Source organism: Polyodon spathula, chromosome 56 (assembly GCF_017654505.1).
Source record: "Polyodon spathula isolate WHYD16114869_AA chromosome 56, ASM1765450v1, whole genome shotgun sequence".
Lineage (NCBI taxonomy): Eukaryota > Metazoa > Chordata > Actinopteri > Acipenseriformes > Polyodontidae > Polyodon > Polyodon spathula.
In genome coordinates this window covers 1,532,688-1,544,714 of record NC_054589.1, presented here as the reverse complement: position 1 = coordinate 1,544,714, position 12,027 = coordinate 1,532,688, and the positions used below count along the sequence as shown (strand labels likewise).

At 39.0% G+C, this 12,027-nt stretch overlaps 1 protein-coding gene across 3 annotated transcripts in view; it reads right to left on the bottom strand.

Annotated features, from left to right (window-relative positions):
• LOC121307523 (collagen alpha-1(XXVII) chain B-like) overlaps positions 1–12,027 on the bottom strand; it is a 153,079-nt gene that overhangs the window by 53,909 nt on the left and 87,143 nt on the right. For all 3 annotated transcript variants that reach the window (XM_041239711.1, XM_041239709.1, XM_041239710.1), the window contains exons 14-19: positions 11,077–11,121; positions 6,063–6,116; positions 4,985–5,029; positions 4,235–4,288; positions 3,452–3,505; positions 2,606–2,659 (exon numbers count right to left, since the gene is read on the bottom strand). In XM_041239711.1, coding sequence (XP_041095645.1) covers positions 2,606–2,659; positions 3,452–3,505; positions 4,235–4,288; positions 4,985–5,029; positions 6,063–6,116; positions 11,077–11,121 — 306 coding nt within the window. The remainder of the gene's footprint in view (positions 1–2,605; positions 2,660–3,451; positions 3,506–4,234; positions 4,289–4,984; positions 5,030–6,062; positions 6,117–11,076; positions 11,122–12,027) is intronic.

The following is a 12,027-nucleotide window of genomic DNA, read 5'->3' as shown; positions in this document are numbered from 1 at the left end:
TCAAAGACGCACTGCATTTTTATTTTGGCAAATTAACAATAAATAATAATGAATGAGAATAGCAGTCAACCGCAAAGTGAGTCTCACACTTAGAACTGCAGATTTGGACAGTTTGAATTAACTAACAAATTGGGAATATGCTGCGAAATAAGGAATGCACTGAAAGTAAATTGCCAAAAAAATGTCCAAAAAAATGTTTTTTTTTTTATAGTAATTTGGGATGTGCATGTATTTAACATAAATAAAGTGACTCCTGTTTCCTTGTACCAGATCGCCTGTGTTGCAGTAAAAGCTCCAATAGTAGAACTGCAAACACAGCTTGTGACCTACAGCACAGGTATGCAGCAGTTTATCTATAGCGTTGTATTTGAAATATTGGTTTATAAAAAAAAAAGAAGAACTAAGACACAATAAAAGGGGTGCCAGTAATAACGCGAATACATTTAATACAATGCAATGGATTTCAAAGCATTATCACTCTTATAAACTGAATCAAGTCATTATTCTACAGTAGTTACTGGTGAACAAGGACTGGTGAGCTTTTTTTTTTTTTTTGCAAGCCGATGTGTGTTTGTATACAGCCTATGTAATGAGCCAGTTACTTTAACTGGTCCTTATGCTGTGATTCTAGATATTTTAAATAAAAGGTAAACATTGTATAGCTCTTGTTTTTTGCATCAGAACGTTTAATGGCGTTGCCTAAAACCTCCTTTACGTACACAAGACAGTAATCTATCTCTCTGCCAACTTTCAAAGGGAATCTGACAAAGTATAATGGGTTCAACATACAGTATGCCTGTGATTTAATCTCCCTCTTAAGAACATTTCAGCGTTTCTTCTACTGTAAAGAGTTTTCAAAGAACCATCAGTATTTATTCTGTCTCTATAAGGCAAAGGATTTTAGCCAGGATTTTTCACTCAAGCAATTTATTAGGGCTTGGAGAGAAACAAGAAAAAAAAACAAAACTACTGGGATAAATAGCAGCAAACCTTTACAGGGGGATAAAGTTTTAAAATTCTCATTATCGTTACTGGTCCTCCTTTTTCCTGTTGAACGTCTTTTCGTTTTCTTTATTGTATTCCATACAATTTGGAATCTGCAGCCATTCACAGACAACACAATGTATGCTGCTGCTTCCTGGTACCTGACCCTTCAAACTCACTCCAGTGATCTATTTTCAAGCAGACTACTTACTGTATGTGTCCTATAGCACAGGGTGCAGCCGTTTATCTATAGTGATGTATGTGAAATATATGCATATCACGAATTATCGTTAATAACCAAAAGATGGGGGCTCCCGAGTGGCGCAGCCTGTAATGGCGCTCCGCGTGGAGTGCAGGATACACCCTATAGCTTGGATGTTGCCGGTTCGAGTCCAGGCTATTCCACTGCTGACCGTGGATGGGAGTTCCCAGGGCGCGCCGCATAATTGGCTGAGCGTTACCCGGTGGGGAGGGTGGCTGGGCGCCTGTGGGCTTGCCTGTAAGCTGCCCAGAGCTGCGTTGTCCTCCGACTCTGTAGCTCTGGGTTGGCTGATGGCAGGCCTGCAGAGTGAAAAAAAAAAACGGTTGGCTGATTGCACACGCTTCAGAGGACCGCGTGTGCGGTCTTTGTCACTTCTGAGTCAACACAGGGGCGTTAGCGGCGAGCTGATCATAAAAATACAATTGGATATATCAAAAATTAGGAGAAAAACAGGGTAAAATCAATTGGCAACTACTACATTTATTAAAAAAAAAGATTCTGTGCACAATAAAAGGGGTGTATAGTGATAATAATAAGACAGAATAAAATCAAATTAAAGCTATACATATCATGAAGAAATACAATCCCATTGACCTACATCCACTGTAAGCGCATCTAAAAACAAAAGTGTGACATGCAGGGACAGCCATTTACAGTATCCCCAGATTGTGATACTCTCAATAACAAGAATATCCGATTCGTCACATAACAAAATATAGAGTTCTCATTTAATTGCTTGAAAACCTACATCTTTTAAATTGAACCAACCCACAGTGAATGATCAAACTGCTGCTGTGGTATAAATCACTCTGAGTACGTGTGTAAAGCCCTGCAGAATGCAACTCTGGGGCCTTGACTGACAAATGACAGCTATTTAAACAAAAAAAAAAAAAAAACATTTAATCAGACAGGCTGAGAGAAAGTGCAGCTATGAGGCACCAATCTAGAATGTAAATGAAAAAGAGAAATAGAGCTTAAGTTACACTATTGTGAGTACCACAGGAGTGCAGTAGGTGTTCTCCTTTACTATCCAATAACCAGTAGGGGGAGCGGTTATCAAACAGGTCTGGTTTAAAAAACAAAAGTGCGCGTGTTTCAATGCCGAGATCATTATTGTGTGTTTACTCCTGCTGGAGGTGCATTGGTTTACACAGCAGTTATGTTACAATGCTAGTAAGATAATACATGGATCAGGTGGGCTTCAGAGTTCTCACGTTACTTACATTCTCACTGAAAATATACACATAAATGATTCAAAGTTGTGCACCCTTACACTTCTTAATGAACATGTGCTTGACCCCCTGGTGACCGTCCCCTTATTGCAATTTGTGAATAAATACATGAATGAATTTCACTCGCCTCTGGGCCTGGCGGGCCTGCTAAACCATCTGGACCTCTCTCACCAGGCTTCCCCTGAAAAAGAACAACAATTGAATACAGAAAAAATGTACCCAAGGCATGGTGATAACCATGACGACACACAACCTTGTGCATTTCAAACATGTTAAGCCCCCCAACTCAGGTATTTATCATGTTTCAAAAATGTTCTACCATGTTTGTTTAGGTCAAGCATGATTAGCCATGGCCAGACCATGCATGGAACAGTATATGGCACCACAGTCACACCATGCTCAACTCATTCAGGTTTCACTGTCATGGCTGTACAAGCATGGTCAACAATATCACCATGATTTAATGAATGTTTCAATTAAATTCAATACATTTGTTTGCACCAGTAATAATTGTACATCATTTATTTTTTGAAAAGCTAATTTAAATTGTTGTCCCTGGCATGCATTTTGAATGTGAAAAGACTTCTGTTGGCATCCATCTGGAATCCAGTTGGGACATGCAAATGAATCCTGAATTAACGTTTAGACCCAGGACGGGACCCACACGTTGGAAAGAATTCTGTATAGTGCTCCCCTGGGAATTTATTTTATTAAATGACAATTTCACATCACAGTGATTTACAAAGTGATAGAGCAGTGGTTTTCAACTCCCCAATAACATGACAAGACATTTGTAGTGTCGGGGGCTGTGAGTGCGACCAGTGGAAAGAAACGCAGACTAATCATGCAGCACTGCGACCTTTCAACTCGGCTCCACAGTATAGCATATAGGCGGGTCAAGCAAAGATTCACATACACTTAGATATGTTTGCTTTAGTCTAGTTATAGTGTGAACAGTTTTCTAAAGACTTACCTGTGGGCCAGCTTTCCCCCTCACACCTGACATCCCTGGCAATCCGGCAATACCCTAAAATATCGCAGAGTAAAACATGATGAGCAAAACTCCCACACAGTACCACCACATTCAATATACACATAAATGCATTCACTGTGGTACTTGGCAGACTCTGTTAAAGTAACACATGGGGTTAAACTGTCCAACCCAGGCATTCTGCATTGGTTGCAAGTGGATAATATTTGGGGAATGGTAACACAATATGAATTGGGTTGAATTGCAGACCAGGTATGTTGTATGTTAAAGTATTTTTAAATAGATTTTCCAATCTCTTAATTAGCTTCAGCAATATTTACCTGACCATATTTTTAAGTAATATGATTTTTCAATCTCTCTAAAAGGTACAATACTATAAGGCAACTTCCTCCTCCACGTTGGTCCGCCTTTATCAGAGTCCCCAATGCTCTCTGTGCTGGACAAAGTGTTCTTGAGGGATCCTATAGGTTCAGTAGGAGAACAGAGCAGGTGTTACTGCAGAGGGACTGTAAAAGGTGCGGACCAACATGGAAGGGAGGCCTGCTCTATTGTGTTTTCAAAAAAAAAAAAAAAAAAAAAACAAAAAGAAGTGTAGAAAAAAAAGCGAGCGTGGTCCCTTTTTTTTTTGTTTTGTTTTACCAGTTTAAAAAAAAAAAAAGTATCCTCAACACATATACCAGCATATTAGGGGCTATTCCCATACAAGTTGTGTTAATTGTTCGACACAACACAAAAAACAAAGATGTTGTCAAATTAAACAAATACCTTGTCACCTTGAAACCCAATCTCTCCAGGTATCCCAGGAAGTCCGACTTCACCCTAACGAAAGAGCAAGGGTTAGGGTCTGAAATTTAGGTCAGCATTATCACATATACTTCATCATAACAATAATGGTATTGCATTGCAGTTTGAGCTACTGAGCCATTCTTGGGTCACGGCCAAATCCAGTACAGCTCACACTGCAGTCAAAGAACCCTCCTACAAATGGATTTGTAGCTTTCCTAATCACACACATCCCCTTTGAGCAGATAGCGGCCAGAAGATCACTAATCCCTCCCTGACAGAACAGCTATACAAGATTTATTAAACTGGACTTAATATGTAACCATATTAGGAAAAGCGCATTTCAAATATAACACAATATAATGCACATTTATATGAAAAAATAATTAGTCTCAGGGCCAATGAAACCAATTTAATACTGCAGTGGATCCCTTACTCTTAATCCATTTAACAAATTACAGAAACCTCAAAGCTAATCTCACTGACCAAAGCGGTCTTTGCTTAGATATTACAATAAGAGATGTATAAAAGCAGGGAATACTGAAACAAAGTCAGGACTGCAATGAAGTACTGGATTGTACTTGATATTATTTATAATAGGTGATTGGACTAAACTGAAGAACCCCATTATTAAAGCAAAGTAAAGAGGGGGGGTTCAGCGCTGGGATACAAATAACTGATCAGATCGCATGCTTAAGAAAACACGGTGCAATAAGGGAATATTCAGATCACCTTATCACCTTTCAGTCCTGGTTCTCCTGGGTTTCCGGTCAGCCCCTGAAAAATACCCAGTCTGAAATGAATACAAATCAACACTGATGATACACCCTATGTGGAAAAAACTATTTGTACTGCTATTCCTAATGCATTTGAACTACCACAATGCATTCCCAGCCTCCTGTTACCCATGACCGCAGTCTTTGAATCTTGTTACTCTTCATTTGGTGGGTTCTTTGCTGCTATATTTTTCCATCCTGAGCAGCTCCAAGTAATTTAAAGAATTCCTATACAAGTTTTATCCCATAAAGAAGCTGTGTATATTGCATAATAGGGAAACAGATTATTCTGTTATGCGTAAAAGCAACTTTCATTGCCCATCCATGAGCTCAACGCTGGGGTTCTGGTACCACTGCATTGTCATATGAATGATCTAATATACGTTGGTTATCCACAGCAGTGCCACGGCACCACATCAGTATCAGTGCGCTGCTGTATCAGGGCCACTGGGCAGTAGTAGTTAATGTTTCTATTTCAGGCAATAACGTGAGCCTAAAGGGCTGAATAATTCATAGGTATTATAAAAGGTCGTTTATTTTTTATATAACTTTACATTTTCTGCATAAAAGACGGCTTATTATGCAAAATAAGAAACTTTTTATCATCATCAACTTCATTAAATCAATAACAAACATTTTTTATATAAATCATTTCCAAAGTAGAAGTACCATTCAACATACATACTGCACAGACTGTTCCCAGTGACACCTGTGGCTGGTTTCACAAACCCTGATTAGCACTAATCTTGGGCTACCTTGAGCTGTTTATTTTGGTAAGGTAGTCCATGATTAGTGCGAAGTCTGTGAAACCAGGCTGTAAATGTCTTCTCATTCTATAGCTGAATACAACTAATAACGTCTAGAGCAATGAGCAGTATACACAAGAAATAAGTGAATTAACAATGCCTACAGCCCAAGTTTTTATCATAACAAAATGTACGTTTAATGGAATTTTCTGAAAAATCAAACAGATGTTTTACCTTTAAATAATAAACTATCTCTTTAAAAAACAGAAAAAAAAAAGAGAAGACCACCTTTAATCCTTGCGGTCCTGGAATACCCATTTCCCCAGCAGTCCCCATATCACCCTGGCAACACGGAAAACAAAAATAGAAGCCTTGATTAAACAGTTAATCAGAACAGGCACAGCAGCTGTTAAAGAGCGTGACAAAGAGAATGGGAATCAATATAGACTGGGGAGAGTCCAGTGATGTCACAATGACACAGGTCAATCAGCACTTCAAATAAAGACCTGTGATTCCCTGCTTCTACTTTTTCTGCACGTTTCTTGGGTCTCCCTGTTTCTAACCAAAACCATATGGGCAATTACAATAGCTCTTAAGCAAACTATACTATTTCATGAGCGTGCTTACAAACTGTAAATCACATTACAGATACTGCAATTACCCATTTATTAAAGTTTAGTTACATGTCAAAAAAGAGTAAATATTCCATTTGTATCTTTATATTTATATTGGGAGTTTCTTTCTCACATATTCTCAAAAGTCATAGAAATACAGCTATGTTATAAATGTTGTAATACTGAAATCTTGTCATTTCCCTAGCATTACATTTTTGCATATCAGTTGTTTATTAACACTTCACTTCAATAAAGGGGGTAAATATGTATTAATGCCATGCAAAATAAAGCATTGAACACATCAGCAACTCAACTGAGCATGTAATTGTAGCAGCTTCACTGATGCAGGTTTCTGATCCCAACAGATACACATTATAGAAAGTCTTATTTCTGAAAATGAATGCTAACATTTTTCTGCTGCCAATGCTCAGAAAACCAATCTGGGAGATAGCATTGCTAGGTAATCTGGTTTTAATTGCTTGAGCTGCCATGAAGGAGATCTGCAACAGCCAAAGAAAAATGAAAACTTTCATCTGCAATTTAATCAATTCTGCCCTGACGCCAGACGACTTAATAGGACAATATTTGCCAAGAAAAGCTGCAGTCAATCTAATGGATTGTGGCGATAATGTACCATTGGGAAGAACAAAATAAACAATATAACATTTGGCTTATCTGCAGACATGATCTCCAAAACAGCTTAAATTAAAGTTATTATTATTATCATCATCATTATTATTAATAAGTAGTAGTATTTTATATTGTTAAGTGTCATGTTTCTATACCTGCCATTGGTATTACACCATAGAATGCCGCAGTGTTCACTGACAACAGTAAAACCACTATTGCTATCTACAAAAAACAAGGTCACGTCGTTGCAATTTCCTCATAATTACATCTGGAATCTTGGCTACCCAAGTGAATATTTGCTGCGGCAGAGTAGATGCCTTAGGAATTATGTGGCACTTCATACTTATCTTTGGGTGAATAATTGTGTTTACATAATGTAAATCGCTTCCTAAGAAGGAATCTTGTAGTTAAATGAGGCATGCTGGGTAGCTCTGGCATGCAACTCAATTTAAAATGATTAAGATTCTGCATAGCGCACAGTGCCCCCACTACAGAAAGCTGTAACAGCAGTTTGTTTGAACAGAATTGTAATTTGGAATGCAATTTGCCACCCTGTGGCCAAATGTTGTAACTGCATTATCTTAGACCCCGGTATATCATCCGTCTCTCCCTGTACTGTTTACAGTTGGTCTTTATTGGGATGGCTCAGGAGATAAGCAGCTGTCCCAATTAAACGAGAGGTATTTGTGAGGACGCTTCTATTCATAATTTACAACAAGAGGAGAAGAAGTTTTACTTTTTTTTTTTTTTTTTTTTTAAGGAAAAGAAACAGAATGAAATCACACAAATTATGAATACATCTTAAATATATCATTCAAAATATAAAATCCTAAACAAAATGAATCGCTGTTTTTTATTTCTAAATGAAATGAAAAATAATGAAAATCACATCTTATCACAAGGCGAGGCACCTTCAATGTTGACACTCCAACTTTCTTTGCCACAGCAGCCTGCAGACTCCAGCAGCTCCTTCAAGAGTTGAGCCTGGTTTACGCGAGTCACAGGGTAATCACGCACTCGCATAAATCACTGCACTGAGCGACTGTCTTGCTCTGAAAAGCGATCTCCGTTCATCATTTGAAAATACTGTATCCCAATTAAATGACGTAACATCCCAATTAAACGACACAAATAGCACTGGGAAGAACAGCCTCCCAGAGTTCTGTTTCATTTAAGCAGAAATCCTAATTATCAGTATCCAGATTAGGCAGCGCACACTGTACAACTTAAGGAAGGGGGCACTTTTTATGCAGCAGCATTTGATGCTTAAATTAAACTGAAGTATTCTCAATGATGTCTTATCTTTTTTTTTTTTTTACCATAAAACTTGATAGGTGTAGGAAGAACAGACTTGATTTCGAGACTATTACAGTGTCTTTTCTTTCATCATCAGTGAAAGTTTTCCTTTCCTGTCTCATTCCTTTCAGTAAGGATTTATAAAAGCTGCAAGTGCTGTCAAAGTGGGACGCAGAGGTTCCTAACACCTCTATGCACTGATCTGCATGCTCAATGTGTACAGCACTGTTTTAGCTGGGGTATTTTAAAGCAGGGAGCGACAGTTTAGAGGAAAAAATATCTGTGTGGCCTGCTTCCTCAGTCACTGCATAGTTAGGGTTTGGAAGCTCTGGGCTCAATTCCTTACAACAGCTTCCAATTCTGTAATTCAGTGTCACAGACTTCCACATTTAAGACATGTCCATCCTTCCAAAGGCCTTGTAGGAGTTGATATAAGACTTGCTGTTGGGTTTCATTTCCTTGGTTGGGTTTGAGAGATTGGTTCAGCAGCCAATCACAATGCAAGGACCCTCCAGGTGTGCCAGTTTGACAGCTCGTCTGATGTGCCCTTCAACTTTGACATTATGGGAAACACCACAAGCAGATCTGATACAAACATGGGGAAGTTAGTCGCTCCGAGATATCTGCTTTTAATATAAAAAAGTGACGCGCTAGAAAGTGCATCACTGATCCCTTGTTTTAGAGCTCTGTGATCCGGCACTCTTGACTCTGCTGTAGACTTTACAAGCAGTGTAATTGCTAAGGAGTGTTTTGTCACTCATCTACAGTACTACATGTACTAATGTACTAATCATAAAGTCGAATAAAACCTGCTGAATAATGATGCGTTAACATCATACACTTAGTGAAAAACTGACCTTGAAAAATTTGACATTTCAAAATCCAAACATGAAATACTGTACTATTATGGTTTTCGGTAGACTTTTGCATATGCATATATATATACACACACACAGTGCCTTGCAAAAGTATTCAGACCCCTGACCAATTCTCTCATATTACTGAATTACAATGGTACACTGAAAGTTCGTTCTGTTCGATATTTTATTTTAAAACACTTAAACTCAAAATCAATTATTGTAAGTTGACATTGGTTTTATGTTGGGAAATATTTTTAAGAAAAATAAAAAACTGAAATGTCTTGCTTGCATAAGTATTCAACCCCCACACATTAATATTTGGTAGAGCCACCTTTCGCTGCAATAACAGCTTTAAGTCTTTTGGGGTAAGTATGTACCAGCTTTGCACACAGTGTCGGAGTGATTTTGGCCCATTCTTCTTGGCAGATTTGCTCCAGGTTGTTCAGGTTGGTTGGACGATGTTTGTGGACCGCAATTTTCAAGTAGTGCCACAGATTCTCAATGGGATTGAGATCAGGACTTTGACTGGGCCACTGTAGGACATTCACCTTTTTGTTCTTGAGCCACTCCAATGTTGCTTTGGCCTTGTGCTTGGGATCATTGTCCTGCTGAAAGGTGAATTTCCTCCCAAGCTTCAGTTTTTTAGCGGACTGAAGCAGATTCTCTTGCAGTATTTTCCTGTATTTTGCTCCATCCATTCTTCCTTCAATTGTAACAAGATGCCCAGTCCCTGCTGATGAGAAGCATCCCCACAGCATGATGCTGCCACCACCATACTTCACTGTAGGGATGGTGTGTCTTGAGGCATGGGCAGTGTTAGGTTTGCGCCACACATAGCGCTTTGAATTTTGGCCAAAAAGCTCTATCTTGGTCTCCATCTGACCACAAAACCTTTTCCCACATCGCAGCTGGGTCACTCTCATGCTTTCTGGCAAACTCCAGATGTGCTTTCAGATGGTACTTTTTGAGTAACAGCGTCTTTCTTGCCACCCTCCCATACAGGCCAGTGTTATGCAGAGCTCTTGATATGGTTGACTGGTGCACCATTACTCCACTCCCAGCCACTGAACTCTGTAGATCCTTCAAAGTGATTGTTGGCCTCTCTGTGGCTTCTCTCACAAGTCTCCTTCTTGTTTGAGCACTGAGTTTTGAGGGACGGCCTTTTCTTGGCAGTGCCTGGGTGGTGTGATGCAGCTTCCACTTCCTGATTATTGATCCAACTGTGCTCACTGGGATATCCAAACACTTGGATATTATTTTGTACCCTTTCCCTAATCTATGCATTTGTATTACTTTATCTCTAACTTCTGCAGAATGCTCTTTGGTCTTCATTTCCCTTCAGATTCACAGCCTTACCAATGATCCTTCAACAGTGGGGTTTATATCCAGAAAATGTGACAGCAACTTTAATGGTTCACAGGTGGAGGCCAATGGTAAGGTAATTGTGTCCTCGTTAGGGCAATTTCTTTCATCGGTGCAAACTGGGAGCTTCCACAGCACAGGGGTTGAATACTTAAGCAAGCAAGATATTTCAGTTTTTTATTTTTCTTAAAAATATTTCCCAACATAAAACGAATGCTCCCAGAGTGTTATTAAAGGCTTGTGATGTTCGGAACCTGCACTGGAGCTCTCACATCCTGGGGTTTCCTTTTAATCCATAGATCCCATCATAAAAGAATGATCACAGCAGATGTTGCAAACATTTCGTCAATGTCCATCTTTTATATACCTTATTTCTTTTCGAAAATAAATGTATTATAATAGTGATAAGTTTCTTTTGATGCTTGGTTTATATTCAAAGCCAAAAGGTTAACGTCTTTCTTAATAATGTTGACTGAAAGTTTAATAAATCCACTGATGAACTCCAGGGGTGAAGCAGTTAACGGGTATTTGTATACTTACAATGAGTCCACAAACTCCAGACGGACCTGGGGCTCCCAATTCTCCCTAAAAGGAAATAAAGTTTTGGAGGTTACTGGCTCTTTTCTAAACAAATACGGTTCTGAAAAGTGGCTCAGTGTTCAGAGAAGCTAGCTGGGAGGGGGGTGGGGGGAGTTGGGAGGGGAAGACCTCGCTCCTGTCCCTTGATAGCTTGTGTAATCTGAAGTTCCCATCTTGCGAAGGCTTCCTAATGAAAGGCGGCCTGGTTTTAGACAGAGAGTCACTTGTTGTCCTGCTCCACTAGCCCACAGTTATGTGTGAGGCTGACTTCCTCCCATACTGGCGGCCTGGATAAAAGAAACATTTGAGTGCGGAGAGATAGCTGCTACAGCCACACAGCAGCTACCAGTGATTTTAGTTGCAGGTTTGAAGGAAGCAGCTTCGTTATGAATCAAAACAGCAGGTCTCCAAGTATACTTCATTCATAATTTAAAAACTTTTCTGAAATAATAACTGCGTCTTTTACAATGCAAAAAAAAAAGGGGTGGTTTGGGGAAACGTTTATTTACCAGACCGAGAATGTTTAAATAAATAAATAAAAGGTTTATTCAGGTGTTAAAAGGTTGCAAAACAAAAGGCTGTATTTAAAAGAAAATAAAATAAGGTTTGATATTCTCCCTCCTCACAGACACTTAACTGTGGGGCATCAAAAGTCAAGTCTGTGATGATAATTGTATTTATGTTGCTGATTCTAATTAAAATGTTGTAATTTAGACTGTTTCTGTTGCTATTAATATAAGATTGAAAGCCTGATTATCTGATTAATTTAAGAGGTGGAGCCTCCTCTTGTATCCTGGCTCCACCACAGACATACCATGCATCCCATTCCCTTACAAGACTGCCTTGTGCCTTGGCTCAGCTGCAGAACTGGATATGAAGTACAAGCATGCAGAATGAATTAACTGCCCCTTA